Source organism: Pan paniscus, chromosome 12, assembly GCF_029289425.2.
Source record: "Pan paniscus chromosome 12, NHGRI_mPanPan1-v2.0_pri, whole genome shotgun sequence".
NCBI lineage: Eukaryota > Metazoa > Chordata > Mammalia > Primates > Hominidae > Pan > Pan paniscus.
The window spans coordinates 96,953,182-96,979,740 of record NC_073261.2 but is presented as its reverse complement, the minus strand read 5'-3'; the positions used below and the strand labels follow the sequence as shown (position 1 = coordinate 96,979,740).

Genomic DNA, 26,559 nt, shown 5'->3' with positions numbered 1-26,559 from the left:
TCTCTGAGATTAGGTTTACTCTTCTATAAAGGAGGTGAATAATATGAATGGTACAGATCATAGTAAAGGTGAAATGAGTTGATAGAGGTTGACTCACTTGGCAAACTGAACATGCACTGTACAGATATTTACCATGAATATTAACAACACAGTATCTGTTTCTTGAGAACAAAAAGGAGGGCTGTGGCTCTGTTGTTAACCTGGGACCTAGATGACAGTCAATACGTGAAGTACAAAGAGAATGGATGGATGGGTGGATGGATGGATCAATAGATGATAGATGGATTAATGGATGAATGGATTGATGGATGGATGGATGGATGGATGAATGGATGGTAGATGGATGAGTGGATGGATGGATGGATGGATGGATGAACAGATGGATGGATGGGTAGATGGATGGATGGATAGGTGGGTGGATGGGATGGATGGATGCATAATGGATAGATGGTTGGTGGATGAATGGATGGAGGGATGGATAGTTAAATGGAAGAATGGGATGGAGCTTCTTTCTGGCTTTAAGAGGTTTGGCTTCTCTAGTCCATCTGTATTTTTCTCATTCCCCTGTGGCTTTGGAAGCCATAGTCCTTCTAGAGACAGAAAAACAGATGTGTCAAGAGTATATCCACCTGTGGAGACCAGTGACATTCATGACCTTGGATACCCTCCAGCTACCTCAGCTCAGGGACTGTGTAGACAGGATTAGGCCAGGGGTGGAAACCTTGTCACTAGCCTGTCCACCCATAAGTGGGAGAAAAATGGCTCTCCACCTTAAACACAAGTCCCTCCCAAGTCTTTAAGCTTTCTTTTTTACTTTTCTTCTCAGTGCTTAGTAAATGGTTATATAAAGCTACCCGCTTATGTGATCAACCAATTCAAGCTGAGATGTTAGAGCCATGATTCTTAATTTTTGGTGCACACCCAGAATCCCTGCAGAGCTTTCTAAACATACATATGCTCATGGCCCACTCCAAGATGAGTAAAATCAGAATAGCTCAAGATGAGACTCGGGCCGGGTGCGGTGGCTCATGCCTGTAATCCCAGCACTTTGGGAGGCCGAGGTGGGTGGATCACAAGGTCAGGAGTTTGAGACCAGCCTGGCCAAGATGGTAAAACCCCGTCTCTACTAAAAATACAAAAATTAGCCAGGTATGGTGGTGGGGGCCTGTAATCCCAGCTACTCAGGAGGCTGAGGCAGGAAAATCACTTGAACCCAGGAGACGGAGGTTGGCAGTGAGCTGAGATCATGCCACTACACTCTAGCCTGGGTGACAAGAGCAAGACTCCATCTCAAAAAAAAAAAAAAAAAAGATGAGACTCAATTATATGAAGTTTGTAAAATGTGTAGTTCTCACTTGTATTACTAAAGCTTGAGACCTTCTATGTTAATGGCTGAAGGTCCAGTTCCTCTAAAGAGGACTAGCATTTTAGTAGTTGCTTCAATATTACTACTTAAAGTGGGGAGAAATATGGTAAATCCAGGTATACTCAGTGGGACTGGTACTTTGGGATCCATCCTGGAGAACACAAGTGGTTACTCTGAGAAGAAGGGTTTTAAGTGAAATTCGTAACCCTGGCTCTCTTCCTGTCCACTCTCCCATGACCCTGAGCAGCCTGAGAGGAGAGTGTCCCTTAGACAGACAGCCTGGGAGGCAGGGGGTTAGGCACTATCAGCACCTGCTCTGCTTGTTGATCTAATTTAAACCCACGACAACCCCGTGAGTGGCACAATTACTACCATTTGACAAAGATGAGGCTTGTAGAGATTCTGAGACTTGTCCAAGCTCATATTGTGTGTGAAGAATTTCCTCCAAGAATACTTAGAGCTCAAGTCTCCTGCCCACTGTGTGCTCAGAGAACTTCGAGCTATGTGATTGCTCCTGTAACAAGGTGTCTGAGAAATATTCCCCCTACAAGCCTGGGTGTGAGTTTTAAGGCTTTTAAAAATTATCTTTAGAGCCTTGAATGGCTCTCTCTTTTTAGTGTAAATCACCTAGACATTAAAGGCCTTATTGTATATTTATTAGTGTGTTATTCAGACCATGGGGGAAAAGAGAGAAGCTGACTCTATGAATGACTTTGAAAGTGAGAAAAAGCTGGGCCTGAAATTAAATCATTGTGACACTGCCACTTGAGGGCATCAGTTTCAATAAATGATCGCCTTTTTTATTTCTGATCTCGTTTATCATGCAGGCAAGATTCGAAGAGAACTTTTGACCATGGAGGCTGAATGCCACAGGCTCTGATTTCCCCAGCTGTCAAGACTTGCCACATTGCCCTGGGCTGACTGAAGTTCAACCCAAAGCAGCCTGGGAAAAGCAATCAGGTCCCTTTTCAGAAGCAAATACCTGGTGGCATCTTTCCACAGGTGCCCTGCCCTGAGACCATCTCTCGCTCGACCTGTCTACTGACAGGAACAGCCAGGGTTCTGTGCATTAGTGGTGAAGGTATCAGTGGGCCAGTAGGGAGGTTCCTCTTTGTCCAGGGAGCAGGAGTCTGGGGTGGGGAGAATTACTTCCTGCTGCCCTAGTCCTGGATGGCATCTGAGGATAGGTTGCTGGCATTGCCAGGACAGAAGAGGGGAGCAGAGGGCAGCCAGAGCCTCCACTTTAGAAAGTAAGAAGCTACGGCTGGGCAATACTGTGGTTGTCCATAACCATGCTGCAAATTAGCGGCGGAATCAGGATTGAAACCATACCTCCTGATGGCCACAAATCAATATCTTTTTGAGTGAAATTACCTTGGCACATTTCCTATTAGGATTGTTACTGGTTTTAAAGCTGGGATCTTTGGTCAGAACCGACTGCCTTAAGTAAGCGCGGTAGCTGTGTGGGTACCCAGCATGAACGCAAATTTTTCTTCACTTGGGGAGGGTGGCTGCAGATTTTAATCTAAGGGCAGTGAGTTTGAGGGTTTCCTGATGCAGCTGGGCAGCTGGGAAACAGACCTTTCCAGGGTGCCACTGTGGAGATGAGTCCTGGCTTTGCCACGAGCCGGCAGTTTTGTTTGTTAGTTTGTTTTTTTGAGACAGGGTCTTGCTCTGTCACCCAGGCTGGAGTGCAGTGGCATGATCACAGTTTACTGCAGCCTCAACCTCTTGGGCTCAAGCGAGCCTCCTGCCTCAGCCCCATGAATAGCTGAGATTACAGGCGTGTACCACCATGCCTGGCTAACTAAAAATATATTTTTTTTGTAGAGGTTGGAGGTCTCGCTATGTTGCCCAGGCTGGTCTCGAACTCCTGGCCCCAAGTGATCCTCCCGCCTTGGTCTCCCAAAGTGCTGGGATTACAGGTGTGAGCCATTGTGCCGGGTCTGAGCCTGCAGTTTGACCTTCATCACGTCACATTACATCACATCACCCGCCTGGGCTTCATGTTCCCCATCAGGAAACCAACATGGAAAGGGGAGGAGGTTAGACTCAAGTATCTTCCAGGTCTAGGGGTTGAGGTCCTGCAGAAAGGCAAGGCTTTGTGCTGAGAATTTCAATTCACCACCACCCTCTGGACTGAGGCTTATTTGTGCTTTAAAATGCCCTGACAGCTTATCTTGGCTCAAGCCTGAGTTTCCCCAACGACTTTCGGTTTAAAATATCTTTTCAAGTATTAGTAATCCAAATGATTGGCAACTTCTATCCCCTCGGGGCCCAATTCTTCCCTCCACACACTGTGTAGTTCTGGTCATACATAATAAAGTCCCCAGATACCCGCTGCTGTGGGAGAAAGTCATGTGCTTCGAGAGGAAACAAGACTCGAGGTGGCCTTCTGGGTAGGAGCCCTGGAGAGTGTCTCCTATAGACCGACACGCCACCCACCATCAAGCTTGCGTTCTTGCATCCAGGAGAGGACCAATTTTACACAGACAATTGCTGCTGGATTGATCTTCTAAGACACATCAGAATGGCAGTGTGGTGCAGTGAGTGGCTCCCTAGCCGGCTGCTTCTGCTGGATCTGCCACTAGCGATCTTAGCGCAGCCTCTTAATAATACGAGCCTCAATTTTAAAACATTCACACAAGCATGTGCTGTTGCTATTCTGCTTGTGTCTTCCTTACTGGACTAGATGTTCCTTGAAAGCTGTGACCTTGTTGTCTTCGGCTGTGTCGTCTTTGGCACCTGCCACACAAGAGGCACTCAATCCATGATGGTGAGATGAATGTTTGAACCCAAAAGGACCTAGCACTTATTAGTGCCAACAACAGCCAGGCACTGTGCGAGCCATTTTCCATATGCCATTTCACAGCCCACCATTTTACATAAGTATTATCATATTCATTCAGTTCATGGGGACTTTACAGCCACTAATTTCTAGCTAAGATGTCCTATGCCTATGTGACTCTGTGACCAGCCGGGCCTAGGCTGTTTGATAGCCCCTGTTTCTCTGCTTCCTTGCTTCTCTGGTCATTCTGGCCATGCAGATGAGCAGGCTGGGCACTCATCTGTCTGTCCCGTGCGAGACTCCGGCCAAAGCCCGGCAGCCTTGGCCAACGTGGCCACTCATGCTCTGTGATTCATTAGACCTCATATACTCCGCTGCTTTCCAGGCAACCAGGAAGGCAGCAGCTGCTGTGCTTCTCCAACTGCCTTTCCCCTGCCTTCTGCCTCCGGGTGCTTCCAACCAGTCTGCTGCTCCTGCCCCGCCCTTGCACGACAGCCGGCACCGCCTGCTCACGACACAGTGGTTTCCGGGGAACTTGGTGGCGTCTGACTTGTCATTCCTCAGCCCACTCCTCTGAGTCAGGCTCTCCCCAGCCGACTTTATTATTACAACTTCCTCCCTCGTTACTACAAACACGGAATGTTGTTTTCCAAATAGTGGTCCCCAAACCACCGTCTCCTGTTATGAGAGGAAGCCAGCCCCATTTGTAATCATCACATTCAACATCACCAGGATATCACTGTGTCCCCCTCGCTGCTCTGAGCACTATGCTAGTGAGGTCATCTCTGACATTAAACAGAGTGAGCTTTCGGCAAGGCAAACTGCTGAGTATTGCAAATCCAAAGATTCTTGGGACTAGCAGCGACCCCATAATCAGAGAGCAGGCAAATCTCCATCCTTTGTGATCCCAAACTCTGAACAGTGCAAAGCTGGGCAAGTTTTGATTTGCTGGGCAAATGCCCTGTTCCTTGCAGCTGGCCAAGGCACCCACGAGAGTAGCTCTGTGCTGCAGTGGATGGTCTATTGATTGTCCTTTCTGCTGCCACCTTCTACCCTCACCACACAGATCTCATGGGAGGTGAGGAGGCTGGCCCAGGCATCTTTAAATCTGGAATCACTCCTGCTCTTCACTAAACTCTGCCCCAGACAAAGCCATCAAGTCACTGAATTGGCCTCAGCTCAGTCCCAATTCCTCTCTCCTGCTCAACTCACACCCTCCAGAGGACAGAGCAGCTCCTCTGGTGATGGAGGCATTGCCTTGGGAAGAGGATAAGTTGGGTGGCCAGGTGGACGTTGAGGCAGGTGACCATGGCATCATGTGGAGGGAAGGCTGCCCCTGAAGGCACTGACATGGCAAGTCCCAGGGCTCATTTGTCTTGAAGGATCAAATAATCAAAATAATCACTCTTTTTTTTTTTTTTTTTTGCAAGATTCTTTCATATTTCCCTTTCTCTTTCCCAACTCCACCCTTTCTCCCTAAGAGGCTTTAGGTCTCCTGGAAAGAGTCCAGTTTGGACCACATCACTTCCTATTTCCTCTCTCTGCCTCAGTTTTCTCCTCTTTTAAATGAGAATTGACTTTCTATATGAGCATAGAAAGGTAAAGAGGGAAAAACTATTTGCAAGGCCCTATGGCCAGTCATACCCGAGGAGTTATTTTCCTGACTATGCTACACAGGGAAACAGGCCAGGCCACACAAGAAGTGCTGAAACCCCTCTGGCACCTTTTCTCACACTCATGGATATTCTCAGACTCCAACTCCACCTCTCCCAGCCACATCAGTGAATCCTCCCACCCGCCACCAGCACCACAATGGACTGATGCCCGAGGGCTCAGAAGCCTCAAGCAGCACTCCCTGGTCTCTGCCAGGCCTGGTAGGGAAGGAAGGAATGTTGAGAGTGATAAGTCAGAATATGCAGCTCTCAGAATATGAAGCTGAGCAAAAACCTATAGGATGGCACATAGCCCTGCCCTCAGATAAGAAGTCTTCCCAACCAGGCTTCTTACTGGGAAGAGAAGCCGTGCTGGAGGGAGGCTTGGTGCCAGAAGACAGCTGGTCCCAAACAAGGGGCAGCCCAGACACCTGCTATGCCACACTGATATCTGGTGAATAGAGCAAGAGTCCTTGGTAGCTGGGACCTTCTCAGCCAGCCCAGAGAGGCATTTCAGAGGCAAGAAGATGGATATGAGTTTAGAAATGGGGAGAGCATTCTTTCTGATGTCAAGATTTCATTCCTGATGAGACTGCAGCAGCTTGTAGTCCTTCTAAGTGCAACTAAATACAGATGGGTTAATGGCGGGGAGTGGGGAGAAGACTTTCAAGAAATTACGAAGGAGGCCGTTCAGCCTTATTGCCAAAGCAACAAGCAGGATCTCTCCCCTGCACACCATGGGGATGGAGAATGGGTAACAGTTATCGTTCAGGTGGGACCCTTCTGAAAAGGTATTCTCTTAGAAGGAAGCCAAGTCTAAGCATAGCTAGACAGTTGGGCTTTTTCTCCTGTAAACAAGTCACAAAGAAGGATCCTTGTTGCTAAAGTAATCAGATCTGGGGTCCCTCAACGCTGAGGTCATAGGATGGTATTTATACTTATGGAATGGAAAAACAAAAGCCAGGCACAGAAGTGCCCTAGTTTAAGTTTGCTTTCCAATGTCACTACCGCAGAAGCCTGATGGATCACTGAGTAAGCAAGTATCTCCAGAAAGCTTAGAGGATTCCACTGTCATATGTCTTGGTGGTTGTAGCACAAAGCTCTGTTCCAATCTCTAGTGAATTACACTGGTGTAGTATCCATGACTAATCCTGCTCTGGGGTACCAAACTCCCATAGAACCCGCTTGAATGGCCAAAATACTTTGTCCTTTCCCTTCCTGCCCAACTTCTGCTGGTAAAACCCAGTTTCTACCATATTAAATTACTTTCATTCTGGCCTTTTAACATTTCTTTGGCTGTTTTCTTCTTGGCTGTATCTGAGCTTTGGGAAATTAACATCTTTAACACCCACTCATGAAATCCCCACTCTGGCAGCTGGTCCTCTGGCCTCTGGAAGGGCCACTAGCCAGGGAAGTCAGAGGGACCCACAAATCAGTACCCAAGACACTACCTAAGGGATATTAGTAGTAATTGCTCAACCTGGACCTACCGATTAAAGGACAATCATGAGTTTGTAAGTAGATGTCACAGACTCTGGAAATGTGTAACCAAAAGCCAAATCACCTGGTATAAAATCAATTTTGGACATGGAGAAGTACTTACCCATGCTTCCCTGGAGTGGGCATCAGGAGGATCTCTCTTGCAGCCTCGTTGTGGGGCAGCAGCTGGGCAATGTACCTTCCAGAGGGCTGCAGGTGCCTGTGCACTGAGACGGCCAGTGTGCAGTGCTCACTGCTGCTCCTCATCCACGGACTCAGTATGGTGTGCTTGGAGTCAGCTGAGGTGTTGAGAAGGAGAAAGGAGCCTGGAAAGAGACAGGAAAAACGAATCTGCAGATGTGTTCAGGTAAGACCAGCAGTAGCTCTGTGGCAAGACTTAGAGACAAATGGCATCAAAATCAGAGATACTGGAGGCCATTATCTCCTTCTCTGCATGCACCCAGCCTTCTTCCTCTGTTCTTAGATTTTCTTTGTAAATAGTATAGCCTGATGCAGGTGGACAGTGGCTGGAGACATAGGCCTTATAATCAGGCAGACCAAGGTTCGAACCTTAGCTTCCCTACTTCCTACTTCTGTGTCCTAGAGCCTTCGATTTTTCATCTGCAAAACAGGAATAAAAACATCTATTTCAAAAGACTCTTGTTCCTTCCCTTACTAGTTGAATGATCTTGGGAAAAGCATTAACTTTCTTAGGTTTCAGTTTCCTCCCTTGTAAAATGGGGTGAGAGGGTTGGCTGAACTCAATAATCTCTTAATGTTCATTTCAGCTCTTGAGCCTATGAGTCACGTGAACTTGCAACTGTTCTCCACAGAAAAAGCCCTACAAATCTCCCCTGGTGTTGTGCCTGTGGCAGAGTTTCCCTCTGGAGCAAGCCAATCTTGATTCCAGTAGCACAGGCCAAATGACCTGCGAGAAACCTACATTCATGGGGATTACTGTCAGTGTAAAAGCACACCACCATTATATTGTTCCAGGCATTCCTTCTGATACATTAATTTTACTTGCTCACTTCTGCATTGAAGTTTTGGGCCATTAGATGCTGCTCCTTTTGCAGTAGAAATCTATTTCAACAAGATCCCTGACTTCCACAGTGGGAAGCAGCTAATGAGTACTCAGTCTTCTTAAACTACTCCTGGCACTTCCAAGGTCTCCTTCTGCAGATAACCCAGTTTCCCAAATAGGCAAATAAACTAGCAGCCTGCAATAAACAATGGTGCAGATAAAAGAGGGGGATTCCTACCAAGGCAAAGCATTATTCAAAAGGAAGGGGTTGTTCCAGGAATTGGAGGTTTCCAACTTTCTTAAAGTAAGTAAAAGCGACTTCTGGTTAAAATCAGGATGAAGCACAGGACTGTGTCTGAGCTGGATCGAGAACGTGAACCCTCTGTACTTGTTGGGAAGCTTCAGCATGGCATATAAGAAAAGTGATCTACAACTGTCGTAAATAATCTACATTATGACAGTATTTTGCAGCAGAGGAAATGTTCTTGTCATGGGCACAGAGGAAAAGAAAAGGGATTAGAACCAAAGACAAAGAATTGGGAAGATCATCTAATTCAGTCCTCTTGCTTTCCTAGGGAAGCAGACTGGAGATCCAGATAGGGAAATGACTTATCCAAAGTCTTAGTTTGAAAGTTAAGACCATACTCCAGATTTCTGGACTTCTAAGCAGTACTCTTCTCCTTGTTTCTTTTTCACTGGCCCACTGTGTACTTCAGCCTAAAACATGGCCAAGGTAACTTGTGGCCAGGATGTATAGCTTTGGAAGTTAGAGGAGCAGGAAGGGGAATGAGAGGCACATGGACACCAGACCAAATCCATTTATTCGGTCCCTTCCTTACTCCTTTCTGCCTGCAGATTCCATTTAATGGATGCCTATTTTGAGCAAACATCCAAGCACTGGCTCTGCCCTGAGGACATAGACGTGACAGACACAGTTGTGGCCTTCAAGGAACTCCAGGTCTGGCAGGGGTGCACAGATGTCTGCAAGAACTATCAGCACAAATAGAGGTCATAAAGTCAGACACACATCCAGGCAAAACATGTTGGGAGCCTTCAGGAAGGAGGAGACAGGAGGTCCAGGTGGGAAGATCCGTAAAGAGGAAGACCCTTGAGCCAGGTCTTATAGGGAGAGAAAAACAAAGATACTGGCAGAATGGACTGTGCAGAAGTTGAAGGGAAGAGGAGTCAGGACAAAGGTAGATGATGTTTGGCTGCAGAGTAGGACACTGGAGAGAAGACTGAGAAATAAGGAGGGCCAGGGTGATAGGAGGTGTAACCAGACCACAGAGAGCATTGCTTCTTGGCTGAAGATTTCCAGCTTCATTTTGTGGATAATAGAGAGCCAGATATTTTGAGCAGGAGAGTGGCACCATCAGAGTGGTGCTGCAGGAGAACTGATCTGTTATGGTGGGGGCAAGAGGGAATTAATATTGACCCAACCTCATCTTGCACCACAAGTCCACACAAGGGCAAGAATGTGACTAAATGCAAATTCGAAGTGTTTGCTATATTACTGTTGTAAGCAAAGGCAATGTGTTGAGGGTGGATGACTGGGGTTTCCAGTACTAGGGTAGTGTGTCTCTGTGCAGAGCACGTGAGGACTCTGGAAGTATCTCTGGGGACAGAGTCTTGCTCCAGACTCTTTGGGGGTATGACCTGGGGTTAGGATGAAGACAGTCCCATGTCCGATAATAATTTACACATAAGGGAGCAGCAGCAACTGTGTCCTGGGCTGAGACCATTCTCTGATGTTCTCAAGTTGGCAGAACGTTGAGTAGAAACCAGGAGTTTTTTGAGCTACTGAAGGGAAGGATGGGGGCAAAATAAAGAAAGTATCTCCATTCTTCTCAGGAAGATTACTGCTATGCACATGTGCACATGCATGAGAAGCTCAAAAATCCAGCTGAAGGTGTTGAGGTATTGGACTAGGGGCTCTTTCTGTATCACTGCTCCTCTCCACCCTTGGGTGTGGCCATGCATGTAAATTCTGTCCCCGAAATTTGGCACCTCAATAATGGAACTCTTTCAAAGCTGACTGGAAGATAGATTATTTTTCCAGTTCTAATATGTGAGATGATGTTTATATGAATCTTATTTTCTGCAACCGGACTATCAATAAGCGACTGAGCTTAAAGTATTTTCACTCTCAATGGAACTCTATAGTTGAGAGCTATCTCTTCATCAGCAGCTTTCCTCTACCAAAAATAAGGGAAAAAATACATTTCATAAGCTCCTTGGGATATTGTCAGTATAAATCTTTTAAAGTCAGTAAGAATTTATATCTCCTCTCTCTCTCTTTTTGGTTTCTATTTATTTTGCTCAGGATAGCTTGAGGCTAGGCAAAGTCTCCTTGGGTCCTTTCTAATTAAGAAGGATGGTCTAGCAGCACACAGACCTTCACCCAGTGTGGCCATGGGGGTGTGGAGAGGCAGATCAAAGAGCTCTGCTCATACAGCGCCACAACCATGTTTCTTTTATTATGCATCGTGTTGATATGTTTAATGATTAAATATGAAATGATTTTTATTTTTACCTCTGGTCACCAGTGTAGGAATGTGCTGCTCTCATCTCAACCAGCAGGGCTCACATTATGGGCCAAAACCCAAGGGTCATGAACTTAGAGGTCAAACTCTTTTATATCTGTTCAGTTATTGACCTTAGACAAATTATTTAAACACTTTAAATATTAATTTGCTCAAATTTAATATGGGCAGAGCCTACCTCATATGGCTGTTGTGAAGATTAAATTAAATAACATGAATCAAGTAGGCAGTACTGTGCCTGCTCAAGGTAGGTATGTAATAAAAATCAGTTCCCTGTGTTGACAGGTGTCTTAGTCTGGAATTCCTTTGATCTAGGACTAAACCTGGAATCAGAAGGACTAAACTGAAGTAGCTCTGCTACTACCAACCTTCCTTTGTAAAATGAAAGGGTTGGATACAGTCTCTCTAAGGATTCTTACAGCCCCAAACTGTCAGTAATTCTATCTGCCTGCCTAGAATATTATTAATCTAAAGAAATTGAGTCAAGTCTCCAAGCCCCCAAGTCCTAAACTCTTCTTCTCATAATTCACCTCTCTGAGGGTTATATACCAACAGTTTTAATCAATTGGCCAAATACTCCATGAACTTTCCCGCTAAGATGTAAGGAAGTAAGCTGTAGTTCCCTGCCCTGCCTTCCTCTCTCCCGATTTACACACATACATCCCTAGGAAGGGCTCCTGTGCTAGCATCATTTGTTTCTTAGATGCTTCTGCTATAAGGCTGCTACCACCTCTAAATGTCTGGTATGCAACACAATGCTTGCCCCATGGTAGGTACTCAATGATCCTAAAAATCAAATTGATATGGTGGTAACATGGTGATGTAGTTTGGTTGTGTTTGTTCCTCCAAATCTCATATTCAAATATGATTCCCAGTGTTGGAGGTGAGGCCTGGTGGGAGGTGATTGGATCATGGGGGCAGATCCCTCATGAATGGTTTAGCTCCATCCCCTTGGTATATGTGAGTTCTTACTCAGTTATGTGAGATCTGGTTATTTAAAAGAGTCTAGGACCTCCCCTCCTTTCTCTCTCGCTCTCACTCTCACCATGTGGCATGCTGGTTCCTTGTTGCCTTCTGCCATGATTGCAAGCTTCCTGAGGCCCTCACTAGAAACAGATGTCATTGCCATGCTTCCAGTACAGTCTGCAGAACCATGAGCCAATTAAATCTCTTTTCTTTATAAATTACCCAGCCTTAGGTATTCCTTTACAGTGACACAAGCATGGACTAATACAGAAAATTGGCACCAATGAGTGGTGTTTTGCTATAAAAATACCTGAAAATACAGAAGTAACTTTGGAAGTGAGTAATGGGCAGGGGTTGGAGGAATTTGGGCGGGGGGAGCTCAGAAGACAGGAAGATGAGGGAAAGTTTGGAACTTCTTAGAGACTAATTAAACAGTTTGGACCAAAATGCTGATAGAAATATGGACAGTGAAGACTAAGCTAAGGAAGTATCAAATGGAAATAAAAAAGTTATTCAAAACTGGAGTAAAGGTAACCTGTGTTACACCTCAGCAAATAATTTGGCTGCATTCATGTTCATGCCTTAGGGATCTGTGGAAGGTTGAACTTAAGAGTGGTAACTTAGGGTATGTGGCAGAAGAAATTTCTAAGTAGCAGAGTGTTCACGACTGGTCTAGCTGCTTCTAACAGTCTATGATCAGATATGGGAGCAAAGAAATGACAAACTTGAAACTTATATTTAAAAGGCAAGCAGAGCATAAGGGTTTGGAAAATTTGCAGACTACTCATGTAGTAGAAAGGAAAAGAACTTTTTCAGGGGAGGAATTCAAGTGGCCTGTGGAGCAACTTGCTAAAGCGAATAGCATGACTAAAAGGGAGCCAAGTGCTAATATCCAAGACAATAAAAAAAAGACCTCAAGGGCATTTCAAAACTATTTGGGACAGCCCCTCTGATCACAGGCTCAGAGGCCTAAGAGGCTAAGAGGCAAGAATGGTTTCAGGGTCCAGGCCCAGGGTGCTGTTGCCCTGTTCAGCCTCATGACACTGCTCCTTACATTCTGGCTATACCAGCTCTAGCCATGGCTCAAAAGGGCCCAGGTACGGCTCCAGACACCACTTTGGATAACATAAGCCATGCTTCCATGTGGTATTAAGCCTACAGACACACAGAATGCAAGAGTGAAGAAGGCTTGGCAGCTCCCATCTAAATGCCATCGGAGGCATGGGCAGAAGTCTACCACTGGGGCAGAGGCCCGGCAAAGAAACTCTACTAGGTCCATAACAAGGGAAAATGTGGGGTTGGAGCCTCTACACAGAGTCCCCACTGGGGCACTTCCTAGTGGAGCTGTGGGAAGGGGGCTGCTGCCTTCTATATCCAAGAATGGTAGAGACACTGGCAGCTTGAAACCTTAGCATGGAAAAACTGCAGACACTCAACTCCAATCTGTGGGAGCAGCCATGGAGGATGCACACTGCAAAGTCATAGGGGTGGAGCTGCCTAAGGCCCTGGGAGCCTACTCCTTGCAGCAGCGTGCCCTGGATGTGGGACATGGTGTCAAAGAAGATTATTTTGAAGCTTTAAGATTTAATGACTGCCCTGCTGTGTTCCACACTTGTGTGATGTCTATTACCCCTTTGTTTTGGTCCGTTTCTCCACTTTGGAACAAGAATGTTTACCCAATGCCTGTACCACCATCGTATCTTAGAAGTAAATTACTTGTTCTGATTTTATAGGCACATAGGTGAGTCCCACATGAGGCTTTGGACTGTGGACATGGAATATTTGTGTTAATATTGGAATGAGTTAATACTTTTGAGGAACTATTGTGAAGGCATAATCATATTTTGAAATGTAAAGACATGATATTTGGGGGGGCAGGGGTGAAATAATATGGTTTGGATGTGTTTGTCCCTCCAAGTCTCATGTTGAAATGTGATTCCCAATGTTGGATGTGGAGTCTGGTGGGAGGTGATTGGATCATGGGGGCAAATCCCTCATGAATGGTTTAATACCACCCCCTTGGTGATAAGTGAGTTCTTGCTCAGTTAGTTATGTGAGATCTGGTTGTTTAAAAGAGTGTGGGACCTCCTCATTCTCTTTCCCCTGCTCTTGCTGTCACTATGTGACATGCTGGCTCCTTGTTGCCTTCTGTCATGATTGTAAGTTTCCTGAGGCCCTCACTCAGGAAACAGATGCCATTGCCTTGCTTCCAGTACAGCCTGCAGAACCATGAGCCAATTACACCTCTTTTCTTTATAAGTTACTCAGACTCAGGTGTTCCTTTACAGTAACACAAGAATGAACTAATACACATGACAAGGAATCAAATAGTACAGAATTGCTTATAATTTTTTTTAAAACAGCCTCTAACCTCTGCTCCACCTGACCACATTCCACACACTGGAAAAATTTTTTTTAAGGATTTCTAATTTCTTTAGGTTGCTGCCTTCATAATGCTAAATATTATAATCATAGTTTTCCTTGCAGGTGTGACAACTTTAGACATGGATAGGACAATAAGAAAAATAACAATATCTCTTTCATAATTCTTGATTTTTAAAATGTTCTTGATTTTAAAAATTATCTTCTACACCTTATGTTTTTAACTTTATGTGATATATTTATGACTTCTTCCATCAGCTCCAGGCAGTATCACTTGACTCTTCTCACTATAAAGATGAGGCTATTTAGTCTTCCTGCCCTTTCCTGTACTTTTACTCTTCCACACCCCCCTCCCAAATCAGCTGTACTTTTCCTTTACCTTGTCAAGATTGTGTAAGAATGATTAAGTATTTTGTGTTTTGTTTATAGGTTGATCCTAAGTGTGGAAAATCAATAAACAGACCTTTTATACTGATGGCTATATATTTCTCACTGCAGTGAATAAGGGTTATATTTATAATCTTCTCTATAGATCCAAGAATGCATTCTACTCCAAGCAGGATATATTTCCAGCATCAGGATCAAATGAATTCTCTCTCTTGCATTGTTACTTGTCAAAATTGTGGCACATTTTAATTTGTCTCATATTTGAAATAAGTCTCGGTATATGTTATCAGCAATAATTAAGATTATGTTAAATTGTCGTGTGCCACAAAAATAACCAAATTTCATTGCCAGTCGTGTCTTTAACTATAGCTATTTCTGTCTTTCTTTAATCTACAGACAATTATTGTTTTACTTTGATTATTCTCAAAAAAAGGTTTGTAATCAGCTACTGTCCAAAATTTGCTTCCTCTTTAAGGTAATTCATTGAAAGGACTCTGACAGGTTCTCTTGAGCACAGGTATTATAACTTTGGAGATCATATCATTCGACTAGGTAAAAAAAGTTCAAGACTCTAATTTTAATAATCTGACGTGTTCATGAAAATTGCCAACACAACATCAAGTGGGACAAGAATTAATTACACGGGACTGAACTAATAGAGGACTGAAATAATTTCTAATGACTTCTTTTTGTTTGAAACATTGTTGATTCTTTTTATGCTTTATTGTCTAAAGTTAAGAAAACTTTTTCTTTTGAGCTACTTATAGCTTACAACAACAACTGGGTAAAGTATAGTTTTGTGAGCAAAATTAAAACATTTAGTTTTTTCTTTACCTGATTTCTCCAGAATTTTGAAAAGTTGTAAGTATTCTTAATTTATGGCAATATAGTTATTTACACAAGTTCAATTAGAATCTGTTTTCTTTTGTAGGACAAAATAGTGGATATAGTAGTTAATAGCGGATATAGTGGTTATTGGATAAAGTGGTTATTTTACCAAGGCCTTGACTGAAATGGTATATTTTCAAATATGATCAGACTGCTTTGAGGAATTTAGATTGACTTTATTGAGCTGATAAGAAGCCCTTTAAAAAGTCTTACCTGATACCTTTTCTACACAGTTTCTTTATAGGGTTCCTGACCTGTGGTAAGTAAAAGATGTCACTTTCTGACAGGCCCAGAAACCTCAAGATATTTTAAGACCTTGAGAAGGGAAAAATTCACCCAATTTGTACAGGTATTACAGATATAGATAAGTGGCACATCCTTGGCTTGGCTTTCTAGCCTCGAGGTTTTAAAAAGTCTAATCTTAGATTCCTTGTAAAAAAGTTCCAACAAAGCTAACTTATAAGAGCCTCTATGACCAATCACTGTTCTTGCTGTGCTTTATATGAATAATCAGGCCAAATATTATCAAACTAATACTTATTTTGCATATAAGTTTGTCATACCATTATTTGTCTTTGGTAGAAATAAAGGACTAAAGAGAAGAATTATGTTTTGTTTTTTTTTAAAAAAAAACCCTATAGGTTTTTCTCCTCATAACTCTGTTATGAGATTCCAGCCTTGTCCATTATTTTTGAGTTTTTACTATTTTCTCACAATGTAGACTGAATCCTGAATTCTTTCTTGGCTACAAGTCTCCAAAAATAACATTTTCAAATTTTCTTCCATTTTTCTAACTTGAAATTATTAGAAATTATTAGAAATTAAAACTGTGCTTTTCTTAAAACCCTGCAAACTAAAGATAGGCCACTTAAATAAACTTCAAGAAAAATTACCACAGCAAATTATATATAAACAGCCAGTAATATATGAACTCACAAAGTTCGTTTAAACACCCAGTTCAAACTACAATCCAGAAATATGTGTCAGATTGTCACTGAAATCTGAAGATGCTTCAGAGACTCTAAAAAAAAAAGTAGTTTATAGACTATTCCAGACATTAGCCTTTTTTCCCTGCTTCCATAGAAATACCTTTTCTTTATGATCTGTTTGCCTGCATCATATATAGAGCCTAGCCTACCTGCAATGCCACCTCCTGGAATGGGACACAACTGTTTAACCAAACTGATCTATTCTCAGGACTAAAAGACTGATTTAAAGAGAGATGGGATGGTATATTTAAATTTACTCTTTTCTGCATATCCCAATTTGTTTTCCACTCTTTTGTCTATCTCTAACAATCTCTAACCCAAACCTCTCCAAAGCTATCAACTTGGCTTTTAATATGTGAAACATTTTTTGTTCGAGACAGAGTCTTGCTCTGGAGTGCAGTGGCACCATCTCAGTTCACTGTAACCTCTGCCACGAAGGTTCAAGCAATTCTCCTGCCTCAGCCTCCTGAGTAGGTGGGATTACATGCTCACTACCACACCCAGCTAATTTTTGTATTTTTACTAGAGATGGGGTTTCACCATGTTGACCAGGCTGGTCTTGAACTCCTGACCTCAAGTGATCCACCTGCCTTAGCCTCCCAAAGTGCTGGGATTACAGGTGTGAGCCACCACACATGGCCAAATATGTGAAACTTGTTAAGGCTTCAAAGTGGGGACCGAAGGAAATAAAAATATTTTACCCCAAACTATATTTATTTGACATATTTTCAAATGGCTGCTTGGAGAGTCAGAAAACAAAAGTTTTCCTGCAAAGCTGTCTTTTGTGGGGCAGATTTGCATCTGTAGAAAATCTGCACTGATGCAACCAGCTCTTCCCTTGTCCAGAGCTAGGAAAAATTAACGGAGAGGTTGATACCTTTAAAAGTCTGAAAAATACATTTATTATTTATTCTATTTGAAAGCTGCTACTGTGAGATTTCATCTACATAACAAGACCACCATTGCTAGCCAAGCCTCCTCTTCTCTTCCTCCCATAACCTGTTTTGCAACTATAACCTGTTTTGGCCATACTCCAAGTCCCCATTCTTTTTGTAACTTCAAGAAGGCAAATAAGCTTCTGCATCCCACTGAGGGGTGGGTTAATCACTCTGTGACTTTCCTTTGTGTGCACATTAATAAATTGGTGTGCTTCTTCTCCAATTAATCTGCCCTTTGTGGGTTAATTTTTCCATGAACCTTCAGAGGGAGGGCAAAGGGAAAGTTTTCCCTTGGTCCCCACAGAATCAGTTTTTGTTTTGTTTTGTTTTTTTCAGTTTGTCTTTCCAGGAATTTCTAGCTGATTTTTTTCTATTTATTTTATATCTGTCTTCTTTACCATATCACTAACACATCCATATACTCCTTGAAAAAATTACTCCCTTCGTCTTGAAGACACTGATTTCCTCTTCTGATTTGTATCAGTTGCTTTCTGGGCCTATGGTACAGCTATTATTCTGAAATTTCTTTTCACTGGGACTTTTATGTTAGTCCCACTATCCTCAGGAAACTTCTTCAGGGGGAAATTTCTTAGTGAATCATTGAATATTTGAAATGTTTATGTCATCTTTACATTTGGTTGGCAGCTTTTCTGGTTATGGTTTGCAGATTAGAAACTTTGCCTCAAAAATTTGAAGACCTAGCTTCAGCGTTTTCTAGTGTCAGTGTTACTAAGAAGAAGTCTAACGCTGGTTTTATTTGTAATTTCTTTGTAATTGATCTGTTTTTCCTATTTGGAAGCTTTTGGGATCTTTCTTTAACTTTAAAATTCTAAAATTTCAATACATTGTATCTAGGTAGGGATCTATATAAAAATTCATCCATGGCATTTTGCAATGCATATAGCTACAGATCTGTACAAAAATTTATCCGTGGCATTTGCTGGCCTCTGTCAATCAGAAAACACATGCCTCTTTCATCTCTAGCAAATCTTGTTTTATTATTTCTCTGATAATTTAATTACCCCATGCTTAATCTTGAATCTTTCTTAAGAGATTTATCTTTCAAGTTAGCTTCTGTTACTTATCTGATTTATCTTTGTTTTCTCTGGGGTCAGCTTTTTTTTTATATATTGATCTTTCTTTTTCTCCTTTCTTCTTCTTTTAACATAAGAAAAAGCATATAAATTTATTTATGTGCAAATGCATGGGAGCCACAAAAAATATGAGACTTGAAGGACCAGAGGACAGAAGTTTTTATACTATGCAGAAATGAACAGAGGCTTGGAGCCCCTGGGGAGAGGTGGCAGCAGATTATGGAAGGGTGAGGGGAGGAAACATATGGCAAGAAAAGGCTGTCTTGCTATGCATGATTTTTCTTTTTCATGCTGCTGGATTATTCACATGTTGAGTGATCATTGATCAGTCCCTCACATTTAAACAGGAGAGACTAGGGAGGCTAACAGGAGCTATATGTGTACAGATGGTGTTTGTCCTTTACGTATAATTTGCCTGATGGACAGTTTCAGGAGCAAGCCATTTTGCAGGTGACTGCTTCCCAGTGCCAGCCCAAAGGGCACGTCACCCTGAGTATGAACACTCCCACTAGCAGCCATAAGTCTATCACTCCACTTGAAGTTTTAGAGGCTTTTTCCTAGCCCTATGGTTAAGCATCCTGCTACCCTCTGCTTTGGGAAAATGATATTGAAAAAGGAATGAAGGCCATCTGGGTTAACCATAGAGAAATTTCCATTCTTCTTCTTTACCTTCATCCTTTCTTTCAGGTGATCTTTTACCTGCACTCTCAGCAGATAGGACACCTCCTCTGTTCTAAACCTTTTTGGCACATTCTGGGCTCTGGCCACTTTATTTTTCCATGGACAGCTTCTGTCTCCTCTATGTGCTCTAGAAATTGCTCATGCCTTCCCTCCTGCTCTGTTTGCTATTCAGAATTTGTTCCTCCATTGATAGTTCTCTATTTAATATAACTTCAGTGGGATCTTAAAAGAGGAGACAAATGTTCAATCCACTTTTCTGAACCAGAGGCCTCTTAATCATATTCTCTGAGTGAGAACATAAGTATACACATGCATGGATGGATGGATTTCCATCTCAATCAATCAAACAGGATCCAGGCATCATTGGCTAATTGTCCATAGTACAATAAACTATTAAATCATTATTATACGCTATTACTCATTCAGTTGATCACAATGCCACTCATGTTAGGTGGGAACTAAGGAAAAGCAGAGGTTTAATGGGTTGGAATCTGGACAGAAGGAGTGCAGTGTAATGCATGCAGGCCTCACCCAGATGCATGCCCCGAGATATCAGTGTTGGGGAATAATGCTGTGCCAACTCCAGAGTACCTTCCGCAGAACACCAGCCCCATGGATGTCAACAGGTATTATGAGAAGGCTCTGTGGGCAAATGAGTCTGAGGACTCCTGGGTACAACAAGAAGTAAACAGGCTCTTTCACTGAAGACTTCTCAGAGCCTTGATATGCCAATAAGAGTTGTGGCTCTTCAAGAGTGGAATATAAAATGAAACATTTCCCAAACTCCTTTGTGCATAGAACCCTTTTGTTACTGTGTATAATGTTCTATGGAACACACTTTGGATACCCTCCTCTAATCTATTTCTGCTGCAAAGACCATTTGCAGAAAATAGGAAAGGAAAAAATCATGGAAAAAAAGGAGAAACAATATATCCTTATCCATATCTATCTATATCGATATCTATGTGTATGTCTAATCTATATCTATATCTGTATCATCTCTCAAGTCTTTTCTGCTTGTCTGACTTTCAAACTGTCCTTTCATAAGACCTCAGCTCCTTCTGGCAGAATCACGCTCCTGGAAAGCCTCCTCTGAGTTACTGCACTGGTCTCACTACCTGAGGAGACTTAAAAATGCTACATTCCATATCTGACTTTGAGAATGTCCTAACTAGACATAAACATGATTGTCACGTAGCTTAATCGCTTGTTGTACTGGGGAGAAAACCAAAAAGCAAAGAAGTTCAGGACTTGCCCAAGGTCACACAGCATATTGGTGGTGGATCTGCAATTAGAAGCAAGGTTTCCAGACTTCTGTCCAGTAGAACACTCACTGGGTATATGCCTGTCCATGATAGAAATCTACGAAGGTGTTTCAGTCAGATGCCCTGTGGTTTGGTCCCCAGCTGCCTGCAGATGTTCCTTTCACTTTTCAGCACTCTCACCACTCTGTGGATCAGGCCCAGCAGCTGGTCTCAAGCTCTTCTTTCTGACTGTCCCCAGAGATCACAGACTAATGCATGGGCAGGTGGGACCCAGACAGTGGGTCCTCCTTTTGAAATCACTCACAGGGCTTAGATGGCCTCACCATGGCTGAGCAGTATTTGAGGGTTTCCTTTGTTCATGTGGTCTTATGAATTGTTCAAAGCAAACTGGGGCCACTGAAAGAGGCTCCTTATTGTTTATTTTTCAAACTTGAATTCTACTATCCTGTGTAGCCTCAACTCATGTTTTAGTTTTTAGAGCAGAATTTTGACATTTAGAATAAAGAGGAGGTGGGACTGTGCTCATTGGCATGCTTTGCCTAATATTGAGATAATGGAAAGACAGAACTTCAAAGCTCTAGAGGCTCTTGGAAATCATTTGGTCCAACCTGTTCACCTTGTAGCTGAGGAAACAGTCCAGTGGGTGAAGGGCTATGCCTGGCTTCCATAGCAGAGCTGAGCCATGTGGGCACTCAGTCCCTGTGCACTTTTACTGTCTCCCTCTGTCTCTATGTCAAATATTTGGATTTAGCTCTGTTACTCTCCACCACCAGGACTTACATGTATTGCTTTTCTGCACCTTCATTTGGAAGCACTTTGAAGAGAAATGGTATTCGTTTTTGAGACTGAATCGTTAGAAAAACCAAGTGTGTTCATTAAGAGAGAGAAGGGGAGTAAAGGGAGTTGATTTTTCTTGATAGTATTATTAATCTTAAGATAATGAGTTAGTTGTAGCCTAGAAGTAGCAGTACAATTTGCACAATTAGTGAGCCTCTGCAAACTGAAAAGGCAAAACAACCTTTCGGGTCCTACTTAAGTGAGGCAGAAGTTCCCTAGAAATAATATATATTTATGCTCATGTGTGTGTGTAGTAAAATATGCGTATGTGTGTGTGCGTATATACGTGTACATCAATAGATGGATACACATAAACATACACATATGTGTGGATGTATATGTATGTCTATGTGTGGGGGAGTACGTTTTTATATATTCCCTTTTAGATCTCTGACCCTGTTAAAAAATAAACCATTTTTAAGTGAGACACAAAGGTGTTTTTTTTTTTTTTACATCAATGGATTTCATTTAGAAAAAAGGGGCAGAGCCGATAATCTCTACATACTGCATGTGTGTCCTGGGGTGTCAGCAAAAAAAGATAATAAAAGGCAAAGCAAATAAATAGAAAGAAACAGAAGACAAAGTGCTGAGAAATCCTTTTTCCCTAAGAGCTCATTTTGGTAATCCTCAAGGAAAATAGAAAAGCACTTGATCTGACTAGAAGGAGAAAGGGGAACAAAATGAAAACTAAAGAATTGATTTAATTCAATGAGAAACAGGAGGAAGGAGAGATAAAAGCACCTGCTGGAGGAGGAGGACGGAAGGGAGGGAGCTGGGCGACCAGGGTGCCTTCAGTGGAACAAAACCCACTAGAGAGAGAGAGCAGCACAAAGTCAGGTTTTCCCTTTCCCACGTGGGTTTTTTAGCTCTGGAATCGGATTGTTCAATTTTTGCTTTAAGTCCCAGATGTCAAGGGATAAACATCTTCTATGTTACTTTTAAAATTTTTGCTAAGAGGTAGCAGCTTTTATTGCTTTTTCTGGGCACTCCATTGATTTTTTTAATTAAATATTTTAAAAAGCAATTTTTTGCCCATTTCCTTACAGGAGTCTCATAAAATCTCAACCTTGTTATAACAAGTTCTGATGTTCCATCTACTGTGGTTCTCAGATACCCCCTGCTGAAGAAGGAGCATGGAACGTGGGTGGATGTTAATAACCAAGCCACGCAGCTGAGAAGCAAAGGGAAGCTGAGAATGCATCACTGTTTGTCACCTGCTGCCACTCTGGGAGAGCTGCATGGGGCACCCAGGGGCCTCTCACCCATTTCTCTTCATTTTTCGGAAGAGTCAATGCACATGCAGGAAGCTGAGGTATCTGCATGGCAAGATGGCTAGGCTGAGTTCTCAAAGGTTCTAGAATGTTCTAGGCTTCTAACAGATCTTTTCACTTCAGGTCTAAACTTCCTCCTCATACATTCTACACACAGAAGTCAGAACCATCTTCTTACATTTAATTTAGGTTATCCTTCCCTTCTTTTAAACTCTTCAATTCCTTCTCACTGAATACAGATTAAAACAGAAATTCCATAATACGGGGCCAGGCGAGGTGGCTCATGCCTGTAATCCCAGCATTTTGGGAGGCCGAGGCGGGCAGATTGCCTCAGCTCAGGAGTTCGAGATCAGCCTGGGCAACAGGGTGAAACCCCATCTCTACTAAAATACAAAAGATTAGCTGGGCATGGTGGCGTGCGCCTGTAGTCCTAGGTACTCAGGAGGCTGAGGCAGGAGAATCACTTGAACCAGGGAGGCGGAGGTTGCAGTGAGCAGAGATCGTGCCACTGCACTCTAGCCTGGGCAACAGAGTGAGACTCTGTCTCAAACAAAAACAAAAACAAATTCCATAATATGATCTATAAGAAAGGCCAGAGGGGAACTGAACTGCGGTGGATTTCATAGGCTGGCTCACTCAGGTCCCCAACCAACTTCCTTCTCTCTTGCCTCCTTCTTTTATTGAGACTGGAAGTTTAAAAAAAAGACTTGATTTAACCAGGCTTCCTTGCAGATAGGAACAGCCATGTGACACAGTTCTGGTGGTGAAATGTAAGCAGAATTATGCTCGTATGGTTGCCAGATTCAGCAAATAAAAATATAGAACACCCAGTTCAATGTGCATTTCAGATTAATAACGAACAATTTTATTAGTGAAAATATATCTTAAATATCGCATGAGACACGCTTATGCTAAAAAACAATTTTGTTGTTCATCTGAAACTCACATTTAACTGGACATCCTGTGTTTTATCTGGCAGCCCTCTGGTGCGGGGAATTGTGGGGAAAGTTTCCCCTTTCTGCTTCTTTCTTCTTTTTCTTGCCTAGAATATGAACATAATGCCTGGAGGTGTGGCAGCTGTCTTGTAACCAGGGATTGACAACATGGGATGTGGACTAGTAAAGTAATAAGAGTTAAGTCATAGCCGAGCGCGGTGGCTCACGCCTGTAATCCCAGCACTTTGGGAGGCCAAGGCAGACAGATCACGAGGTCAGGAGACTGAGACCGTCCTGGCTAACACGGTGAAACCCTGTCTCTACTAAAAATACAAAAAATTAGCCGGGCGTGGTGGCGTGCACCTGTAATCCCAGCTACTCCGGAGGTTGAGGCAGGAGAATCGCTTGAACCCGGAAGGTGGAGGTTGCAGTGAGCCAAGATCATGCCACTGCACTCCAGCATGGGCGACAGAGCAAGACTCGGTCTCAAAAAAAAAAAAAAAAAAAAAAAAGAGTTAAGTCACTAATGGTGTCATTGGATATCTATGCCAGTGCTGAACTGCCTGTCTCCGCTCTTCTTGTTGTGGGAAACACACAGCAAAACACCCAAGACCCTTATCTGGCTAAGTCATTGCAGCGAAGGCTTCTGTTGTTTTGGAGCTGAACTTCTATGAGCACAGGGATCCCGTCTGTCTTGGGCCGGGGCTCACTAGTACCTGGTGCAATGCCAAGTACAGTGTTTCTTCAATAAACATTTGCTGAATGAATAAATTAATAATATTTAACAAAAAAGTGGGCAACTCACCTATTTTCTTATATCTTATCTAAAGCAGTGTCATATTTCTTATTTACCTTGGGGGGGATGTTTTTCCTTTTTGAACATTATGACGAGTGGCTACAGAGGGTTACTCTTTGCAACATAAAACAAATCAATTTTTAAAATGCCTTGAAGTTTGGACTCTTAAGATCAGTGTTTCTCAACTTGTGGTTTGTAACCCATTAATGGGCCATGAAATCAATTTAGTGGGTCATGACCAGCACTAAACAGAGAGGAGGAGAAGGAGGAGGAGGAGAAGACCAGCAGGAGGAAGAAGCAGAATTAATTTATAAAATATCCTCATTGTAACTCTCCTTTGGGAAATAACAGTGGCTACTGATCTACAGGTACACACACACACACACACACACACACACGCACACACACACACGGACACACACATGCACAGGTGTATGTGTCTTTCATTGTGACGTGAAATATATTACTTACTGTGAATCACAGTTTTAAAAAAATTGAAAGCCAGGTTCAAGATGAGTAGTGTTCAAATTTCAAATGTCCATATGTGGAAATCACATTGGCCTGGTTCTTGTTCCTGAGCCACCTCTCATTAGTTGGGTGACCTTGGAGGAGAAGTAATTTATTTGGACAGCATTTTATGATTTGTAAAACTCTCTCACGCAATCTTAGAACAACCCAGTGAAATAGATGCTACCCCAGTTGTAGTTGTGTGTCTAATAATGGCAGCCAATAGCCACATGTGGTTTTTGAGTATTTGAAATGTGGCTGACGTGACTGAAGAATTGAATTTATTTTATTTAATTTTAATTAATTTAAGTACTGAAACTTAATTCAGTTATTGGAAAAACATGTTTGGAACAACTTGGGTATGTGAATATGATTTTCCAAGAATAAATTTTATAAAATACATCTCAAGTATTTCAGATGAAAATTTAGTCTCTAAATTGAAATGGCTATCAGTATAAAATGCATACTGGATTTCAAAGATTTAGCACAGAAGACATACAATGTTTTATTAATAATTTTTATATTGAGTACAAGTCAAAATGAAAATATTGGATCTCTTGCGTTAAATGTTTATTAAAATGAAGTTCTTTTTACTTCTTATGATGTGGTTTCTAGAAAATCCAAAAGGACATTTTGGGCTCATATTGTATTTCTGTTAGCACCACTTTAAGGATTAAGTATCTTGCCCTAAGCCCCTGGATAAAAAAGTGCTTCAATTACTATTACAATTCAGGTCCCTTTACAAATCTATGGCTCTTCCCGCTAAACTATGACAAGTCACATCTCCCTAGGCCTTGCTGTTCTTATCTTTAACAACAGCAAGTAAACTAGTGTATGACGATAATAATAATAATGGCTAATGCTTATCCAGTGCCTATTAGTCCCGAGCAATATGTTAACACTGTGCAAGGTTTACTGCATTTTAATTTGCAACAACCCTGTAAGGTAGTTATATGATTATTAAACCTACTTTTTAGTTGAGAAAACTGAGACTCGGAGATATCAATTAACTTGCCTATCAGCTCAAGATGGTGTAGACTGAGGGGCCCAGAGCCCAGGAGCTCCATGAAGATGACTAGACAGCTAGAGCCTTTCCCTGGACCTTGGCCTTTATGAAAGCAGCTGGACTCTGTTTGAGAGATGGTATATTGCTTTTATTTCTAGAGTCTTTTTAGATTCATTTCCTCTGAGAAATAATGGCTGTCTGATCTTGTTGCTGATTCCAACACTATATGGCAGAAATCTCCAATCTCTACAGTTTTTGAATATATAGATAAGGCTGAAGAAGGTGACTTCGGATCTGAAAATTTTCAACCAGAAAATTGAAATTTGGGCTTTGTTATCATGGGTGCTTATTTAAAGTTCTACTTGCAATGTCAGACTACATCTCAATGAAAGCTTTCAAATATAGGGACAAATCATACTTTCCCAGGAAAATTATTTTTCCTTTGTTATCAATCTTGTTTATGTGCATTAAATATAATTTAGAAAAGAAATGGTAAGAAAAAATTTATCTGTAGTCCTACTACTTAACCATTCCATTTTGGTTTTTTATTTCACCACCTGCATAGGATTTTAAAAATTTAAAATATTTTTTTCTCTTATTCTTTCACTTAACGTTGTCGTAAGCATCCTCTATGTTTTTATGTAGGACTTGCAAACATATTTATAAATATTTGTGTAATAGTCCAATAACTGGACATCACATTTAATCTGTTGTTTTAAACAATTAGGTTGTTTCCAGTTTCTTGCTATTGATAAAGTTGTTCTC

At 42.2% G+C, this 26,559-nt stretch overlaps 1 protein-coding gene across 1 annotated transcript in view; it reads right to left on the bottom strand.

Moving 5' to 3' along the window:
- ALK (ALK receptor tyrosine kinase) overlaps positions 1-26,559 on the bottom strand; it is a 732,337-nt gene that overhangs the window by 336,416 nt on the left and 369,362 nt on the right. Inside the window, exon 4 of the mRNA XM_003827145.4 lies at positions 7,410-7,611. Within this exon, the coding sequence (XP_003827193.2) occupies positions 7,410-7,611 (202 nt within the window). The remainder of the gene's footprint in view (positions 1-7,409; positions 7,612-26,559) is intronic.